This window comes from Diabrotica virgifera, chromosome 6 (assembly GCF_917563875.1).
Source record: "Diabrotica virgifera virgifera chromosome 6, PGI_DIABVI_V3a".
Taxonomy (NCBI): domain Eukaryota; kingdom Metazoa; phylum Arthropoda; class Insecta; order Coleoptera; family Chrysomelidae; genus Diabrotica; species Diabrotica virgifera.
In genome coordinates, this window is record NC_065448.1 from 218497244 (window position 1) to 218518705 (window position 21462).

General features: G+C 33.8%; 1 protein-coding gene across 1 annotated transcript in view; it reads left to right on the top strand.

Moving 5' to 3' along the window:
• The first annotated feature begins 13038 nt into the window (after positions 1 to 13038).
• Positions 13039 to 21462, top strand: part of LOC126887253 (pikachurin) — a 679948-nt gene continuing 671524 nt past the window's right edge. Inside the window, exon 1 of the mRNA XM_050654668.1 lies at positions 13039 to 13436. Coding sequence (XP_050510625.1) covers positions 13316 to 13436 — 121 coding nt within the window. The 5' untranslated portion in view covers positions 13039 to 13315. The remainder of the gene's footprint in view (positions 13437 to 21462) is intronic.

Genomic DNA, 21462 nt, shown 5'->3' on the forward strand with positions numbered 1-21462 from the left:
GCAACTAGCACTACGAAGAATAATTAATGGATTCGGCCGTTCATCATCATCATGGCTTATTCACTTCTGGCGGAGTGTTTGCCGCCTTTTGGGCTCTCTAATTCATTTGTTGCGGAAAATCAGTCCGCTGTTGTCTTTTATTATTATAGCAGCGTGTGTGTCTTGGCTTTGTCTACAACTTTCCTCCATTCTTTCCGGTCCTTACAACGCTCCTTCCAATTGTAGATTTTCAGCTTCTTTATGTCTCCTAAGACTTGATCTCTCCATCCTGTTTTGGGTCTTCCCTTTGGTCTCTTTGTTGTTGGTCTCCAGCCAGTTATTCGCTTCAGCGTAGAGTCTGGGTTAGCTCTTTCTGTGTGTCCCAGCCACCTGAGCCTCTGCGCCTTCACGAACTTGATTATGTCTTCACCCTGGATGACTTCTTTAATTTCTTCATTTGTTAATCTTCTAAATTCGCCTACACTTATCCTCACCGGTCCCATTATTCGTTGAATTATCTTTCTCTCTAAGATTTCTAATCTCATTTCATCTTTTTGTGTTAGGCACATCGTCTCTGCACCATAGGTGATCACTGTCAAAATGTGAACAATGTGTTTTTCTTTCAAGAATATTTGGTAGTTCCAATAGGTTTTATTACCCAGTAGGATGCGTTCATTTATTTCATCCGTTCTATCATTTCTGCCATTCACCATCACTCCCAAATATTTGAAACGGTGTACTCTTTCAAATGTATATGCTCCAAGCTTAATTTCTTTCTCGATGTTCGTATTACCTCTTGAGCACTTGAGGTATTTCGTTTTGCTTTGGTTTATTACTAGCCCTCTCTCCTTTGCTTCTTTATCTAGTATTAATATTATATTCTGCATGGTTTCTAAAACTCTAGTAGCCAGTGCAATATCGTCTGCATACGCTATCAGTTGGGCTGAAGATTCGATAATTGTTCCCCTAATTTTGGCTGCTCTTACTGCACCCTCTATGGCAATGTTAAATAATGTTGTTGATAGGGAGTCTCCCTGTCTGACACCTACCTCCATTTGTACTTCATCTGACGGGCCTTCCCTTGTGAAGATTCGTGCTTTGGATTCCTTCATCGTCATTTTCGTGAGACTTACTAGTTTTTCTTGAATGCCTAGTTGCTTCATATCATTAATTAGCTCCTCCCTTATTACACTGTCAAAGGCTTGCTTGTAGTCAATAAACAGTATATGTAGATCTATTCCATGCTCGTAACTACATATTTTCGACGATTTGCGTTACAATGTGTATTGCATCTATTGTTGACTTACCTTCTCTGAATCCATGTTGGTATTCACCTATTTTTGTTCTCGTTTCTTTTTCTATTCTTTGTCTGATCAAATTAGTTAATATTTTGTACATTGTATTTAATAGCGTGATTCCCCTGTAGTTAGTGCATTTCGTCTTGTCACCTTTTTTAAGGATTGGTGTTATCAGACCGCAATTCCAGTCGTTCGGCATGCGTTCTTCTTCCCATATTCGTTCTATCAGCTTGTGGATTCTGTGGGCCAGTTCCTCCCCCCCTTTCTTGAAGAACTCATTTATAATGCCGTCTGGTCCTGCTGCTTTCCTTGTCTTTAATCTGTTTATGGTCGCCAATGCTTCGTTGTATGAGGGAGGCTCTGATTGTTCTTCATTCCCATTTTCTGTTTGTTCTTCATTTTCTGCATTTTCAGCATCGCCTTTCTTTTTGAACAATTCTCTATAGTGTGTTTCCCATTTCTTTTTTCCAATATTTGCCGGTATCTTTTTCTTATTCTGTGCTTTTATTTATTTAAATAGTCTTGCATTATCGTTACTATTAGCTTCGTGTTCCAGCAGTAAGTCTTCAATCCATTTCTTCTTTTTAGTTCTGCAACATTTGCCTGACTCTTTCTTTTTCTCTTTATAGTGTAGGAGATCTTCTTGTTTCCCTGTGGCCAACCACCTGTGTCTTGCTTGGTCCTTGCCTTTACTAGCTTGCTCGCATTCTTCATCGTACCAATCTTTTCTTTTATTGTCTTTCATTAGTCCTATCGTCTCCTCTGCTGCTGTTAAAATACTATCTTTTATGTCTTTCCATGTTTCATCTTTGTCCGATGGTTTTAGGACTAGTAGTTTTTCTTCCAACTTAGTTCAGAATTTTCTGTTTGCATTATCTGTGTTTAGTTTTGACCTATTCCACCTCTTTCTTTTCTTTCTGTCGTTTTTGTCTTTAAGTATCTTCAATTTCATGTCGCCTTCACCAAAATGTGATCCGAATCAGCATTGGCTCCCCTGTAGGGCCTCACATTCTGTACAATTGTTCTTCAATTTTTTGAAATTAGGATGTGGTCTATTTGGTTTCCGTCTGTCGTTCCAGGTATTAGCCACGTTACTTTGTGCTCTTTTTTGTGTTTGAATTGGGTGCTAATAATAAAAGTATTGGTTGCTGCTGCTAGATTACATATTCTCCTGCCATTGTTGTTCGTATTTTGATGGATCGTTTCTTTTCCTGCGATTTCTCTGTTCGTGTCTTCTTTCCCTATCTTTGCGTTAAAGTCTCCTAACAGGATTAGTATGTCGTTCTTTGGTATTTCTTCGTACAATTCTTCAAGTTTCTCATAGAATTCATTCTTTTCTTCTTCGGGAGCATTCTCTGTAGGTGCATATATATTAACAAATGTTAAATTTGCTTGTTTATTTTTCATTATTATATATGATATTCTTCCATCAACCGCTTTAAAGTTAATAATCTTGTCTCTTACGCTATTACTAACTAGAAAGGCGGTTCCATTGCGACCCTGTTTGCTTTCTCCTGCGTAGTACATTGTGTGGTTTCTTCTATCGATCATCCCTTCTCCTGCCCACCTTATTTCTTGTAGCGCTAGTATTCCCATCCTGTATTTTGTCATTTCTTTTGCCAACTCTTCCATTTTGCCTGGTCTTAGAAGTGTTTTGATGTTCCACGTTCCTATTCTTATTTTCCTGTTTTTGTCTTTTATTTTATTTTTGTTTGTTTTGTTTTTGCGTCTTTTCTTACAAAATATTTTCATGTCCGTATTCATTGCCAATGGAAGTTCATTTTATCTGACAATAAAACACTGAAAACGTTTGTTTTCTATACTTCCACAAAATTTATTATAACTATGTGACTACAGCTGTTTCGACAGGGTGCCTTTCTCAACCTCTTCAGCTAAAAAGGTAAACACATAGTAGGTAAACTAAATCACTTGAGAAAGGCACTCTGACGAAACAGCTGTAGTCACATAGTTATAATAAATTTTGTGGAAGTATAGAAAACAAACGTTTTCAGTGTTTTATTGTTAGACTACGAAGAATGTTACAATTAAATAAAGATCGAGGGATGATACTGAATAAATAACGATGTTATAATACTTATAAAGTTAGTTATAATAAAGTAGTTGTTATAACAAAATACAAATTTAATCGATCGCTCTACGCTCTTATCTCAGGGGTTTATTATGGGTTGGCAGAATAGCCCGAACAGGGAACGCAAAATTTTACGAAAACCTCCAAAAAAATAAAGGAGTGATGAAAATTTGGGAATAGGTAGTTCAAATTGTCTATTATTATATAAGAAAAAGTTTACAATTCTACATCCCCTCCATTTTACAAAAATTGGAAAATACTGGGTGAAAAATTTTTTCTCGGGGTGAAAAAATATACGTTCAAAATAAGTCCGGAATTGGATAAAATGACTAATTCTAAGTAACTTTTGTTCTATAGGGTTTTTTTACTAAGTCAATATTTCTCGAGTTATTTGCGAGTGAATGTGTTCACTTTTAACAAAAAAAAAATGCTTTTGGACGGTTTTTTTGGGAGATAACTCAAAAAGTAAGTATTTTAGCGAAAAAAATATTCTTAGTAAAAATATAGCTTATAAAAAATTGAAAAAAATGGTGTACGCGTGAGGTCTGCAGACCCAGTAGAAGCAGAGTTGCAGCCAATGAAATGTAGGTTCTTCTTCGTCAAATTCCAAATCGAATGTTTCAAATGTGAAATAACCAAAAAACGAAGCACTTTTCGGAAAAAATTCATTACGACTTTTTTAAAGTGTTCAAAAAAGGTTTATTTTTGTTATTTAAAAAAACTTCTAACATTAAAAGTAAGTGAGTTACGCTCAAAATATTGTTGGTCCCTTTTATTTTTTGGTAAAAAATGGCGAAAATCACCCCTTACTTAGCTTCTCAAATAAAATTAATCGCTACTGCTTTGTTTTATATCATCTATAAGTTTCATTTGTTCAAAGTGTTCAGTTTTGAAAGACTGTAAAATTCAGTACCTACAAAGGCAGCAAGAAATGGAAAAGAGTTACGAGAAGAGCAAAGACACACAGCAAGCTATAAATGATAGAAGAGTAATGCACCTGACCCAAGAATAGGATTTTAAACGCCATGGCGTTATAGGCTATTGATTATATTCAAAATACGATAGCTAAAAGGACCTACAACGTTAACGGGGTTTTATTATTTCGTATGGCCAATGGACATCTATATATGAAAAAACCGCGGAGTGCTACAATTTAAAAATTTAAAGAGGTGCGTTTTTGAGAAATAGGTGAATTAGTCTCTGGGCACAGGATACATTAGGGTGAGTTCTATGCACTTTTGGTACAAACTTACCTACATAAAAATTGTTCCTGGTTAAATTTCCTATCTAAATATCACTTTTTAAAGTCAATGATACTTTTTTTACAAAAATATGTTCAAAAGAAAAAGCACAAAGACACCCAAAAGAAAGAAATGTTGTGTTTTGTCCCATAACTTTTGTCCACGATGATATAGGTATAGACATTGCTTTACAGAAAAAAAATCTACATATTTCTTCTTTAAAATGTTGTTTAGTGGAGGTAATTAGGATTTATAGTTTTCGAAATATGATTTTTTAAAGTTTGCCACTCACGCAATTTTGGTCAATTTTCCTTGTTATTTCCAAATATTGTTCTGTAACTTTGTTCTACGTAACTTTAGGATATGCAATTGTACACGTAATAGAAATAGAAATCAATTACCTTTAAAATAGTCTACTGTGTAACGTTGTACAACGGTTGTACGACTTTTTTTTAAAGAGATTATGGTTTTTCAAGGTTTTATACTTTTAACGATTTTTTATAATATAATATAAAAATAAAATTATATTATTATATAATATACTACATATTATATATTATATATAGTATATATAATATAATATTATATTATATATTATATATTACCTAATATAAAAATATTATTTTTTACATTTTTAACGATTATTTTAAATTTCTCATTACAACTTTATTTCTTCTACATTTAGGTATATATTATATTACATAATAAAAAAAGCTTATTTTGTTTACTTTAAAATGGTGTATTACAAAAAATTCTAGGATTATTTTTGAATAAGATATTTTTTTTCAAAATGTAATAAGTACTTGCAACGATTTTTGATTTTAGGATTATTTTTTAAATTTCTCATTATAACTTTTTTTTCTTGTACATGAATATACTATATATTGCTCAATAAAGAGGACTTACTTTCTGTTCTTTAAAATGGTGTAAAATCTATATTTAAATAATGGGAACCGAGTGATTCTTTGATATTTTTTTACCTGTATTATTTAAAATTATTTCTGTTACAAAAATTACATAAACATTAGTCTTAGAAAACATCACTTTAGTTAAAATTATTTAAATGTTGACATTTAAAAATTTTTCAAAATCAAAGTCCATCTCTTCGTTAGCATTAGCTTCAATATTTTCCTCTGACACATCGGTTATCTTAGAGATCCCACAATTAGTACCCATGCACAAGCACCCTTTGCAGAATATTGAATAACTAATTCCTATCTTCCTACAACCGCAGTTTTTTGGTCATCCTTTGGTACATTTAGATGCTATTTTTTCAAGCAAAGCTTGTGGTGCAGGAGCTTTGACAGTAAATATTGGAATTAATCCATATTTTGAAGTTTACCCGGCCGAGTCAAGTGGATTCAAAGTATTACCTATAAAAAATAAGATTCAGTCATAACACACAATCACATAAAAAAGTTATAATGAGAAATTTAAAAAATAATCCTAAAATCAAAAATCGTTGCAAGTACTTATTACAATGTGAAAAAGCATATCTTATTCAAAAATAATCCTAGAATTTTTTGTAATAGACCATTTTAAAGTAAACAGAATAAGCTTTCTTTTTTATTATATAATACAAAATATACTTAAATGTAGAAAAAAAAGTTATAATGGGAAATTTAAAAAATAATCGTAAAAAATATAAAAACTCGTTAAAAGTATAAAATCTTGAAAAAGATAACCTCTTTAAAAGAAGTCGTACAACATTATACGGTAGAACGTTTTAAAGGTAATTGATTTCTATTCCTCTTACATGTACCATTGCATATGCCTAAAGTTGCGTAGAAAAAAGTTACAGAACAATATTTGCGAAATAACAAGGAAAATTGCCCAAAATTGCTGTGAGTGGCAAACTTTGAAAAATCATATTTCGAAAACTGTAAATCCTAATGACCTCTACTAAACATCATTTTAAAGAGAAAATATGTGTGTTTTTTTTCTGTGAAGCAATGTCTATACCTATATCCCAGTGGACAAAAGTTATGGGACAAAAAACAAAATTTCTTTCTTTTGAGTTTCTTTGTGCTTTTTCTTTTGAATGTATTTTTGTAAAAAAAGTATCTTTAACTTTAAAAGTTATATTTAGATATGAAATTTACCCAGGAACGATTTTTATGTCGACGTGTTTGTGCCAAAAGTGCATAGAACTCACCATAATGTAACCTGTGCCCAGGCACTAACTCACCCGTTTCTCAAAAACGCACCCCTTTAAATGGTAGCACTCCTCGGTTTTTTCATATATAGAGATTCATTGACCATATGAAATAATAAAACCCCGTTAACGTTGTAGTTCCTTTCTATAGTATATAATCAATAACCTATTAGCTATAATCCCTAGGGTTTGTAATGCTTAGTGAATGAATGAATGATATTATATCATACTAAACTTAATACTTAATTATTAAAGTCTATTTAAAATAAAATAAATCTAGGTGCTTCAATGTTTTTGAGGCCTACGTAGGAATCCTATACCAATAAATTTTCAATGTTTCGCGACAATAAGCCAGTATTGCTATGAAACCTCATTTTTTACTACACTAGAAATATTTGCTGATTGATCTTACTAGCGAACTAGTTATAAGAACGAAAATTGTATACGTAGAAATCTGTACAAAATTTAGTGACTAATAGAAACATTATATTTCTATTCCTTATGGTAGCTAGGGGATCTCAAGCGGGAATTTTTGAAGTTACTCGAGCGCGTCAAATTGTCACATGGGGAGAAACCTTGTACCCTGTAAATATACCTCTACCATACATTGGCTCTTCTTACAGGGGAGTTCGTTAAGGGGGGCCAGAAAAAAATTCTATCCTTAGAAAAACTTGAAATCGTCAGATTACGATAAGGTAAGTTAAACACATGCAAAAGAGTGTATATTTAAAAAATCTGACGTAAGGAAATGGGCGAGTCACAAAGTTTCATAAAAAATCGAATATTTTGCAAATGAACGTCAGATCGAAAAACTAAAAAATAAGTAAACAAAGTAAGGTATCAATCGGAGTAGCACAGAAGCGACAATAGGTATCGTCTCCGTACCACCAGATGACAACAGGTGGAATACTTTCTTTGGTTACACCTCCTGAGATTTTCAAAATTTATAAATCAAACAGGATGCCAAGGACATTAAGATGAGAGAATTTTAAATAATTCACAACTCATCTGCTTAGCGTGGTTCCAACAAGAAAGATTCCTTAATAGTCCTACAAAAGAGTAAATGAATTAAAAATGTATAAACATTTTCAATTTCTTTGCAACACGAAAATGCAGCAGCTGCATATTATTCTGGTTAAATCTGAGAGTGTAGGAAAAGTCTATACCGGTTTCGGAGGTCTTTTCGCCCTCATAAGTAGTCCCATATCCTCTTCTCTCCGACTTATCCACGTATCATACTTTGGGCCTTTCCGAATTGCAAAGAAAGAAATGTCACGGATGAACTAGAGCCATCTACCGAAAAACAAAGTAAGTTATCAATCGAAGTAGCACAGAAAACGACAACTAAATATCGTCTCCTTACCACCAGATGACAACAAGTGGAATACTTTCTTTGGTTACACCTCCTGAGATTTTCAAAATTTATAAATCAAACAGGATGCCGAGGAAATTAAGATAAGAGGATTTTAAATAATTCACAACTTATCTGCTCAGCGTCATCATTATCATCCAACCAATTTACGTCCACTGCTGGACATAGGTCTCCCCCCCAATTGTTTCCACACTTCACGGTTTTGTGCTGATTTTTGCCAGTTTTTACTAATCCGCCTGATATCATCTGTCCATCGTGTAGGCGGCCTTCCTCTACTTCGTTTATCTTCTCTTGGTCTCCACTCCATCAGCCTTCGTGCCCATCTTGAATCTTTCAGCCTGGCGACGTGTCCTGCCCAGTTCCATTTGAGCCTGGTGATACGTTCTACAACATCTGCGATACCGGTTGTTTGTCTGAGATCTTCATTTCTTATTTTATCCCGTAGAGTTACGCCCAGCATGGATCTTTCCATGCGCCTTTGAGCAACCCGAATTTTCGACGCTGTTGCCTTGGTTAGAGTCAGTGTCTCTGCTCCATATGTCATTACCGGTAGCACACATTGGTCAAACACTTGTCTTTTTAAACCGATCGGTATACTGCTCCTAAATATGTCTCTCAGAGCTCCGTAGGCTGCCCAAGCAAGAGTTAATCTTCTTTTTATTTCGCATGTTTGGTTATCTCTGCCAATTCTAATTTCATGACCCAAGTAAATGTACTTTTCCACTAGTTCTACTTCTTGTTCGCGTATAATCAGCTGTCCGCTAGGAATCAGATTAGTCATAAATTTAGTTTTAGAAAAGTTCATTTTCAGGCCTATTTTCCAGCAGATAGCGTCTAACTCATTTAGCATTTTCTTTACTTCTCCTAGGTCATCAGTTATAAGGACAATGTCATCTGCAAAACGAAGATGATTTAACTTTTCTCCATCTATTTTGATCCCTTTATTGTCCCAGTTGAGCATCTTAAAGGCATATTCCAGAACAGTTATGAATAGTTTTGGCGAGAGTGTGTCGCCTTGTCTTACGCCGCGTTCTATGCTTATTTGTTTGGTTTTATCATGTAACTTAACACTCATTGTTGCCTCTTTATAAATATTATAGATGAGTGTACTGTAACGGTAGTCAATGCGGCATTCATTTAGAGCTTCTAAAATGCTATCCAGCTCTATCGTGTCAAAGGCTTTATGAAAATCCACGAATGCTAGGACAAGGGGTTTATTATATTCTATTGACTTCTCAATTAGTAACTTGACTGCCTGCAGATGGTCGTTTGTCCCAAAGTTTGATCGAAATCCAGCTTGTTCTTTTGGCTGGTAAAAATCTAGCTTCTTTTCTACTCTTGATGTCACTACTTTTGTAAAGAGTTCGTATAAGTGGTTTAGCAGGCTAATGGGTCTATAATGTTCTAAGTATGTCTTATCTCCCTTCTTATGCAAAAGTATTGTTACTGCGTTTTTCCATTTTTCAGGTATCGACTTTTGATGAAGGCATAAGTTGAAGAGATTTTTTATTTTACCTATAAGAATGTGGCCTCCGTTTTTAATGGCCTCTATTACGACTCCATCTTCACCTGGTGCTTTTCCATTTTTCATTTTTCTCAGTGCTTGATGGATTTCGCTAGTGGTTATCTCTGGTAGTATTTCGGAGCCTTGGTTTATTATTTTCTTTGAAACCGCTTCCCTCAGATTATTTTGATTCAGCCTTTGGCTCCTATATAGTTCCAAATAAAATTCTTCTACGATATTTAGTAAATCTTCTCTGTTTGATGTTATTTCGCTGTTTTTATTTTTTAATTTATGTATTTCGCATTTTCCGTTGGTCAATTTCCTTCGTAAAACTTTCAAACTTTTATTTTCTTCTATGGTTTTCTGGATGCTTTGAGTTTTATACTTCCTTAGATCTTTTCTGATTTCCTTTGACACTTTCTTGTTGATGTCTCTTAACGCACTTTTTTCAGTATTTTCGCTTCCTCTCATTTTACTTCGCGTTTTGATTAGTTCTCTAGTTTCTGGGCTTATTTTTTCATCTCTCTTCTTTTTTGGGCAGTTTTTTCGTTGACTTTCTTCAATGGCTCTAATTATGTTTTCATTTAAGTTATGCTCAGCGTAGTAAGTTGCAATTCGGAAAGGTCCAAAGTGTGATACGTGGATAAGTCGGGGATAAGAGGATATGGGACTACTGATGAGGAGGAAAAGACCTCCGAAACCGGTATAGACTCTTCCTACACTCTCCGATTTAACCAGAGTGTTATGCAGCTGCTGCATTTTCGTGTTGCAAAGAAATTGAAAATGTTTATACATTTTTAATTCATTTACTCTTTTGCAGGAGTATTAAGGAATCTTTCTTGTTGGAACTTACCACACTGAGCAGATGAGTTGTGAATTATTTAAAATTCTCTCGTCTTAATTTCCTCGGCATCCAGTTTGATTTATAAATTTTGAAAATCTCAGGAGGTGTATCCAAAGAAAGTATTCTACCTGTTGTCATCTGGTTGTACGGAGACGATATTTATTGTCGTTTTCTGTGCTACTTCGATTGATAACTTACTTTGTTTTTCGGTGGATGGCTCTAGTTCATCCGTGACATTTTTTTCTTTGCAATTCGGAAAGGCCCAAAGTGTGATACGTGGATAATTCGGAGAGAAGAGGATATGGGACTACTGATGAGGAGGAAAAGACCTCCGAAACCGGTATAGACTCTTCCTGCACTCTCCGATTTAACCAAAGTATTATACAACTGCTGAATTTTCGTGTTGCAAAGAAATTGAAAATGTTTATACATTTTTAAAAAATAAGTGTTTAACATTTTTCAAATATCTATCGAATGATACCAAATACGACCCCCCACGGCGAGGGATGGGGGTAAATTTAAAATTATAAATACGAATCCCGCAATATTTCACGGAATGAACATCAGATCGAAAAACTGCGAAATACACGTATTAAATATTATTGAAAAATCGATGAATGGCCCCAAACACGACCCTCCACGGAGGTGGGGAGGGGGATTATTTTAAAATCTTAAATAGGAACCCCCAATTTTTTATTGCAGATTTGGATTCCTTACGTAAAAATAAGTAACGATATAATTTGAGATATTTTTTCGAATTATAGATAGATGCTGCTATAATCGGAAAAACCGATTGTTGGAAATGGAAACTTAATTAAAAAAATGGAAAGTCTCCAGTAAAATGGAAAACTTAACTTTTTTTGGTTTTAGGATCTAATCTTCACAACCCAATAGGTTTCCATGACGCTTTAGTAATTGAAAATTAACATCCAATGCTCCTCTACTATAAAGAGTTTCTAGGCGAATTATGAAGGTCCTAAGTGTAATCGTGAAATTCCTAACCGAATTATGAAGTGTTTGAAAAAACTAAATAAGAAAAGGCTTGTTTTCTCCCAGTTTTGTATTGATTGCTATTTTGCAGCCAGGATAAAAAGTTAAAACGTTTTTAAACACTTGTATCTTGTAGAAAATTTAATTATTGCTCAAAATTTCAGTACGACTTTGCTCCAACATGAATCGTTTTAAAGTTATACAGGGTGTCAGCGTAACTTGGAACCATATGGGAAACTTTTTTAATATCAATTTTACGAGAAAAAGTCATTCCTTATAAAGTGCTCTGTATAGTCTAAAACCTCTAAAACCTAAGATGCAATCATCAGATATCAAATTTTGTCAACAGTGTACGAGGTATGTCCAAAAATATGAATTTCGCTCAAGAGCCACCTTTATATTTCAAAATATCAAAAAATTTTATTACGAAAAGTTATTTGTAATTAAAAACCATATTCAAATATGCAATAACAGCCTTCTACTTGAAAAAAAATCTGAAATTTTCCTAAATTACCGATTCCGAACATCATTTTTATTTATTAGACATGTAATAACTCTTTTATTAATAATTTCAGGAAAAAAAGCCATTCTTCATAAAAATCTGTGCATGGCCTAAACCTCAAGATGCATCCATCAGTTATCCAAGTTTCTTAATTTTATACGAGGTGTGTCAAATGAAGAATTGTAGAATTCTTTCTAAATTCATATTATTTGATACACCTCGTATAAAATTAACAAACTTGGATAACTGATGGTTGCATATTGAGGTTTAGATCATGCACAGATTTTTATGAAGAATAACTTTTTTTCCTAAAATTATTAATAAAGGAGTTATTACATGTCTAATAAATAAAAATGATGTTCGGAATCGGTAATTTAGGAAAATTTCAGAAATTTTTTTCCAAGTAGAAGGCTGTTATTGCACATTTGAATATGGTTTTTAATTACAAATAACTTTTCATAATAAAATTTTTTCATATTTTGAAATATAAAGGTAGTTTGCTGTTGAGCGAAATTCATATTTTTTGACATACCTCGTATACTGTTGACAAAATTTGATATCTGATGGTTGCATCTTAGGTTTTAGACTATGCAGAGCACTTTATAAAGAATGACTTTTTTTCGTAAAATTGATATTAAAAAAGTTTCTCATATGGCTCCAAGTTACACAAACACCCTGTATACAAGAAAATGAGATAAAACCATATTTTTAGTAATTTCTATTATTTAATATTCCCGACTTATATGAGAGGGAGGATAACTCAATTAATATTACTGAAATTATCACACAATTTTTTCTGCACAAATTCATTATGCCACCTCTCACGTTCAGTTCAAAACGGATTCGCCCTGGTTTATTTCAATTCCTCATCGATTTACTGCAACAACAGATTCCCTTTAGCTTTTCCATCCCCGATTTTCCGCCTGCGCTCGGAGCCGAGCAGAGGGCGCGCCTTTTCCTCGGCTCCTCGCTTCACGTTTCGCTCCCTCAACCCTCCGCTGATGTCGCTTCCGTCAATTCGATCGCTTTTCTTCACAACTTATTGAACCGTCGCGAAAGCACAGTATACTATTTCAACCTTCCATACTTGACAGAAGGGCATATAAAGCCTACATCGAGGAATGCGTATGTAGCCGAGAGTGACACTCTATTATGACCAAAGAATAACAACCCCGCGGCCGTGGTGTTGGTGCATTCAACAGTTGATGACTCCATTAATAATTTGGAATAATTTGTGTGACAGTGCGCGTAATGTGTTAGTAAAGCGTTTTAAGGGTCTCTAGGGCCTAGTACGGGCAAGGGTCGGCATTCATCATGCAGGCCCTTTGAAGTGCTTCGGACATGGGTTACACGAGGGGCATAGGGCCCCTGCTGGGGCTGGTGGGGCTATTGCTGATGGTGGAGTGCACTGGGCACGAGAACGCGGACGCTGATAAACTGCAATTTGAGGCGGCATTTCAAGGTATAGTCAATAAACATAAATAAATCATTATCCCATTCGCACCTCCAAATAAATCATTGAATACAATAATTGTGGTTCTTTCAATGTTGAAAAATACAATTACTGTTTATTAAAGAGTTTATTGCAACATAATGATCAGCCACTAAATAAGAAAGCTGAGATATTAAGGTTTAAAGATTTAGAAAATCTAAAAAAATATTGATTTAACTTTAAAAAACCATAGCTCTTGTTATTTGATTGTGTTAATCATAAAAATTCATAAGCCTTTATTATTTTACAAAAAAAAACACACAATTATAAGATAAAATGTGGTTGATTAAAATGCTAGCAACACAATTGGCTAGCATGTTCTTAAATATAATAAAACGCTAAATTAAAACACTGCAATGAAAAAATAAAATAAAATTATGTATCTAGTAATCGTGCCTTCTTTATCTAAACATTTTTCTCTCAAGTTCCTTGCCACACCGTCCTTCCATCTTCTCCTTGGACTAATCAAGGCGTTCTTGATCCTGTCTCGTCTAGTCTTGCCGAGCATCCACCATAACATTTTTATTTCAGCCACCTCCATCTTATTTTCCTAATTATTCTTTATAATATGCTACACTTAATCACCGTACACCAACGCGGTCTTCACCAACTCTTGTATAACTGATTTTCAGTCCTTCTCCGATTTTTGGTCACAGAGTACTCTGCTCAGTCACTTCCAGTTAAACCAATCATCCTGTATCCTATGTCATATTTGGCAGGAGCCAAAGTATTTAAATCTGCTACTCGTCCTAGTTTTTCGCTTAGCAATTCTCTATCAGCAGCCTTTCCTATTCATCTCAACTACATGTCTTTAACCTTAAGTTCTTCCTCTTCAATATCCCTTCTTTAACCCTTTAACTTCTTTTCCAACACTTCTTCGCTCTCCACTACTCACACGATATTATCAACAAAGAGCATTGGCCAAGGAACCTCCCCCTTACCTTGTGTCAGTACATCCATAACAAGGTTAAAGAGCTACTCAGTAAAGAGCCTTGATGCAAGCCCACCGTCACTGTAAAACTTTCTAGGAACTCTGTCGTACGCTCCCTCAAGATCTATAAAAGGCTCATGTAGCTCTCATTTTTTCTCGCCGTATTTCTCTATTAACTGTTTTAAAGCCATACTGTTCTCCTTCCTGGCATAAACCCAAACTGGTCGTCTCTTATTTTTCTTAAGGCTTATTTTTCTTTTATTTCGGTGTTGGTGCATCCTACATTTGATGGCTCCATTAGTAATTTGGAATAATTTGTGTGACGTGCGCGTAATGTGCTAGTAAAGCGTTTTAAGGGTCTCTAGGGCCTAGTACGAGACAAGGGTCGGCATTCATCATGCAGGCCCTTTGAAATGCTTCGGACATGGGTTACACATGGTTGGGTGATGTGAGAACTTCTAAGTTCCTTGCCACACCGTCCTTCCATCTTCTTCTTGGACTAATCAAGGCGTTCTTGATCCTGTCTCTTCTAGTTTTACCGAGCATCCACCGAGCATCCAACATTTTCTTTTCAGCTACGTCTATATTCTTCTTTATAGGTTACACTTCACCACCGTTCACTAACGCAGTCCTCACCACACTCTTGTACAACTTTCTTTCAGCCCTTCCCCAATTTTTCGATAACAGAGTACCCCACTCACTTCCAGTTAAACCAACCAGCCTGTGTCCTATGTCCTATTTTCCATTATGGAGGAGCCGAGGTATTTAAATTTTCCTAGTAAATTTTCGTCCTAGTTTCTCTCTAAGCAATTTTACATCCCCAACCTTTACTGTTCCTCCCAACTACATAATAGTTCAGAGAAATAAGGGAAAAAAATATCGTGTTGGTGACACAACCCCCTCCAGGACGAAACCAAATTTTTCGAGTAATATGGTCATCTACAATAATAACCTATATGTTTCCTGCAGCCGATTTTGATGATATACATAGTTATAAACAAATGAAGATCAAAAAACGGTAAATTTTCGCTTTTTTCGTCTATTACTAAAAAATTGGGCATTTTAAACAAATTTGAGAGTAATACACTTATAAACTGTATAAAAAACTTCAATATGGCGTTCGCTGAATATGTCTATCCTTATTGGTTGCTTAGAAAATTGCCAAATAAATCATAAATTTTGATTTTTTATAAATATTCAAAACTTATGTAAAAATTAACTTAGAACCTTCTTATTAGACGGAATGCTGAGACTTATGGTGCTTAAATCATAACCTAAATTTAAAAACAATTGGTCAAATAGTTTAAAAGTTATTTAATTTGTTTATCCAAAATTAATTTTTTTTGCAACACTGTAAGTCAGAAAATGATGAAGTTACAGTAATATTTTGTCTAGTTTATGAAAGAAGAAAATTTACAATATTTAATTAATTTAAAAAAAAATGACAAAAAATACTTATAAATATTGCAAAATAATTTTGCAAAAACATGTGAATTAAAAAAATGGGGGGGCTAACTTTGTCCCTAAATGTCCTAGAACAGTTGTTTTTTCTTTCTAAATGTGTATAAAAATTCAGTCTTTCTAAGTGTGAAAAAATAATTTTTCTACGGGTAACGGTTAAAAAGTTATTCTAATTATTTATAAGTAAGCAAAAAATCGACATGTTTTTGCAAAATAATTTTACACTGTTTAAAATTATTTTTTGTCATTTATTTTAATTAAGGTAATAGTATAAATGTTCTTCTTTCATAAACTGTTTGAAGTATTATTGTAACCTTGTAATTTTCTGACTTATAGTGTTGCAAAAAAAATAAATTTGGGATAAACAAATTAAATAACTTTTAAACTATTTGACCAATTGCTCTGAAATTTAAAATATAATTTAAGTACAAGGAGTCTCGGCATTCCGTGTAATAAGAAGATTCTAAGTTAATTTTTACCTAAGTTATGAATATTTATAAAAACTCAAAATTTATGATTTATTTTGCAATTTTCTAAGTAACCAATAAGGATGGACATATTCAGCGAATGCCATATTGAAGTTTTTTATACGATTTATGAGTTTCTTACTCTCAAATTTCTTTAAAGTGCTTAACTTTTTGGTAATAGACGAACAAAGCGATAATTTACCGTTTTTCGATCTTCATTTGTTTATAACTATGTATATCATCAAAATCGGCTGCAGGAAACATATAGGTTAATAATATAGATGTCCATACTACTCAAAAAATTTGGTTTCGGCCTGGAGGGGGATGTGTCACGAGAAAACTCTTATTTCTCTGGACTATAAGTCGTTAACCTTAAGTCCTTCCTGTTTAATGGCCCTTTTTTAATTCTCCAACACTTGTTTACTCTGCTCTATTAACACAATACACGATATTATCAGCAAAGAACATTGACCAAGGAACCTCTTCCTTTACACAAAACTGGTTTAATCTGATTGGAGTACGAAGGGAACCATTCTCGTTGGAACTTTACCGCGCTGTGCAGATGGGACGTGAATTATACATTGTAAAATTCCCTCATCTTCCTTAGTCTCAGCATCCGTTATGGATGGCAAATTGTAGAAGCCTCGGAGGTGTTACCAGAGAAGGTTCCCATTGTTTTCAGTCTGGTAGGATGTAGAATAACATTTTTGGATCTTGTTTTATGTGCTATTAGATTGAAAACTTAGTTTTTTGCTAGCAGTTGCCGCTAGGGCATCCCTGCTATTTCGTTCGTTGCAATCCGTCACTGCACGCCGGGGTTTGTCCTAGTTGCGTCAGAGAGAGAGAGAGAGAGAGAGAGAGAGAGAGAGAGAGAGAGAGAGAGAGAGAGAGAGAGAGAGAGAGAGAGAGAGAGAGAGAGAGAGAGAGAAAGAGAGAGAGAGAGAGAGAGAGAGAGAGAGAGAGAGAGAGAGCAGCATATGTGCCTCTTAATATGAGACTAATAAGTTTCGAAACCGGTAGAGGTGCTTGGTGCACTCTCTGATTGAACTGGAATAATGATGCGGCTGTAGTTGCGTGTTGCAACGAAATTGAAAATGGTTATTTATTTTTGACTCTTCCTTTACCTTCTCTGTCAGTACATCCATAACAAGATTAAACAGGTAGAGACTCAGAGAAAGGCCTTGATGCAAACCAACCGTCAATGGAACTCTTATGGTAAATAGTCCTTATTTTGGTGTACGCTACCTTACACATATTCTTCTCCGATGCTTACGTTCTTCTCAGGAACCTATTTCTGTCTTATTCGTCTCCATAGGTCTTGTTTAGGAACTGTGTCGTACGCTCTATCAAGATCTATAAATACCAAATATAACTCTCTTTTCTTCTCGCCGTATTTTTCTATCAACTGTTCTAAACCAAACAAGGCATCTGTTGTTTTCCTGCCTGGCGTAAACCCTAACTGGTTGTCTCTTATTTTTCTTGTGGCTTATTTTCCTTTTATTTCGATAATAGTTTTCCTCATATCTTTTTTCCATCTCGATGGTTTTTTCGTCTCTGAGAACGAGGATAATAAATTTATTTTGACAATTTCCGAATCGGAAATCGAAACTTAAAATAAACTTAATTTCAAAGTAAAATTGTGGCGTATTCCCAATTATAGTATATTATTGCATTAAGACAGCACAAGAAAATAGCTTTAGAATAATTTTCTCGTAAAACTGTTTTTAATTAAAATCAATTTTATTAAGTCATTCTTCTTCTTCTTGTTCCATGATCGGTATTGAGTCATGAAAGAACGAAACTGTCGTCAGAAAATGGTGTTTCTAATAGGTCTGGATTTCTCGTACCGAATAAAAGTTTATTAATAGCAATCTGAATATTTGTTAATAGCTTAACGGTGTCTAGTCGGAGAAACTTTGATGTACGGGAACACTGGAACAGGGGAAGTTTTAATTGTGAAACAGGTTACAAGTTTCGAACATCAGACTACGAAAACGTCTCATGTATTTTGTTGGACAGAACTTCCAATTGATTTGTTACCGTTCCATTAAACTCTCATGCAAAAATCATACTGCTATTCATCGCCAACATAATTCCTGTCATTTGATATGTTCTACGTGTTGAACTTTTTTCATATATTATATAAGATTTGCTATTGAATAAACTTAAAAAGAGCCTGCTAGTTTTCACAATCATAAACTTGTCAGGATGAAAAGTTTGCAATTAAAATCACGTTCAACAATTAAAACTTCTGGTTGCCGGGTTGACTTCTGGTTGACTTGTTTGGTTGCCTGGTCTCTGGAGTCCCCAGTCTCTCAATAATGTTCATTAGTCTCAATAGTGATGTCAAATTTACTTTATATACCACAAACTCATCTATCTCAAATAAACACAATTTTTAATTTTCTCATATACTCCATAATCTTACTCAACACTTATCTTCATCTGACCCCACTTTAGTTGTAGCTTAGACACTTTTATCCAAGTTATTAATTTTTCTTTGCCCTAGATGTTATTTAACATAAAAGGACATAATAAAGAAATTTGGACTAAGCTTGTAATACAACCTTTTCAGTCTTGTAAAATTGTGTTGATGAACCCATCTATATTTTATTAATTTATAAATAAGATTTTGCATTTACAACTTTTTCAGCATTTGATATCACGACCCCTATTTTGTCTCTAGTTTTTCAGCCAGTCTCTCAGCCATCATTTGTGTTGGTTCACAAATATAAATTATCTAATTTCAAAACATAAACCATACATTACATTATCTGTATGTTGTTTTGCCTACCTTTCTTCATCAATTTACGTACACTTCATTGATGATTGTGGGTACTCAAATTCCCCCCTTCTATTTTACATCTAGATAATCTATTCTCACTAACTCTTTATTTTTATAATTCCAACACACTGATGTTAGCTGTTATCATTGCTTGTACTATAAACAACTATAAATTTAGTAGCTGTGTAACCAATTTTTCATGATACTTCAAGTTCCATTGACAATTGTTGTCTTGACATCAGACAGATTCGCTTTTGATATCTCACATCTTAGTTGCCTGTCAGCTCTTGTAACACAATGACCTAATTTGTTACCTTTGACCCACTTACAACGTGTGGGAGTCATATGTTATCCTAGGGCCATATCCTTAGGGATTATATCCATCCTTTGGAATTTGCTATGTTAGCATTTTGATGTGACTTGTAGTCCATTTTTGAAAGGCTTTGACCTTCGTATTTTTTGGTTGGCTCACCATGTTCTTGTAAGTATAACCAAACTTTGATTCTACCTTGGTCATCACTTTAAGTTCAACATTTTGATAATTAATATGGTTATACTTATTTTAGGCAACACTGATGATGCTCTTTTTAGAGCGAAAACGTTCTGTTCGATGTTTGTAGCCCTATAGGGCTTTTTAAAATAATATACCTTTTACCAAGACCAAAGTTTTTTATTAAATTTTACTTGTAATTAAAACTTCCTCTGTTCCAGTGTTCCCATACATCAATCTTTGTCCGACTAGACACCGTTAAGCTACCAACAAATTTTCAGCTTGTTATTAATATTTTTTTTGGTACGCGTGATCCAGTCATATACGAAACATTATATTTAATTTCAAACATATATTTAAAATCAATTCTATTGAATCAAGAAAGAATAATAATATCTGTCTAAGAAAATGATATGTCTAGCTAACATTTATTTAATTAGGGGAAAAGAATTGACAAACACAAACAACAACATAAAAGACAAATTATAACAAATGACAATCATACATCAAAAGAAAATATAATAAAAAGGGAACGAGATAGGCCAATAAAACTTTATTAAATATGTAAAATTGATGCATTGAATTTCATACTCTACAGATATTAAAAGAGACCTAACAAAATTACTTTTTACCGCTGTATACAGAAAATTGAGGAGAATTTAAGAATATTCAACTCAAATTTAACATTCAAAGACGCTTACATCCGTTTCATTTTCTTTTATTTCTTTGAATATATCAGGTCAACATTTTATGTGGAAAAATATTTCTTCCAACATTCGTTTGGAGCATTAAAACAAAAATTTTTTTCGTAAAACTTAAAAATGTATCCCAATCTTTAATAAAAAACTATTTCTCTTTGTTGCTGTTACTAATATTTTTACCTTTTTTCTTTAACTTTTATAGTTACTGTAATTGCAGTTTGTTTTCAGATATTGTTTCCATGCTTTTTCTTCATTTTACTTACTTTTTTTTATTTCTTCGGACCACCGCGATGTCTGTTTCTTTGTTGAGTCTTTTTTACTTGTTCCACAAAGAACCCCGCAGAAACCTTATGGGAAATGGCTCTCTGTCAATGGCGCGTAGCTCCAAAAAATCATAGTTCTAAGATATAAGCCTCTGAAATTATAGGTATAGTGAGGACGTTTGAGTTGGAATAAATTCATTTTCTCGAGAATGGGCGACTCTGGAGATAAATTACGAATCATGTCAATTTTTATTTTTAAATTATAATTTTTTGGCATATATATCATACTAGTGACGTCATCCATCTGGACGTGATTACGCAATCGATGATATTTTTAAATAGGAATAGGGGTCGTGTGATAGCTCATTTGAAAGGTTATTTAATTCTCTAGTCACTAATATAAACATTAACATAATCATTTATACAGGGTGCCCATTTTTTTTAATTAAATTAATTGAGGCAAAGGAAGAATGTATATAATTTATTTAATTCGAAATGCATTTTACTGCTGTCAGAAAACAGAAAGAAATGTTTATTTAATAAATGAATATTGTTTTTCGCTTAAATTCAATATTAAAGCTGCCACCCACCTGCCTCTTAGCAGTTTGAACATTTAATTTAAGCGAAAAGCAATGTTTATTTTTCAAATTAACATTTTTTTCTGTTTTCTGACAGCAGTAAAACGTATTTCGAAATAAATAAATTATGTACATTCTTCTTTTTGTCTCAATTAATTTAATTTAAAATTTTTTTGGCCACCCTGTATAAATAATTACGTTAATGTTTATATTAGTGAATAGAGAATTGAATTACCTTTAAAATGAGCTATCACACGACCCCTATTCCTTATTTAAAAATAAGGGGAGGGGGAAGTGGAAGGGAGAGGGTTGATAAATTA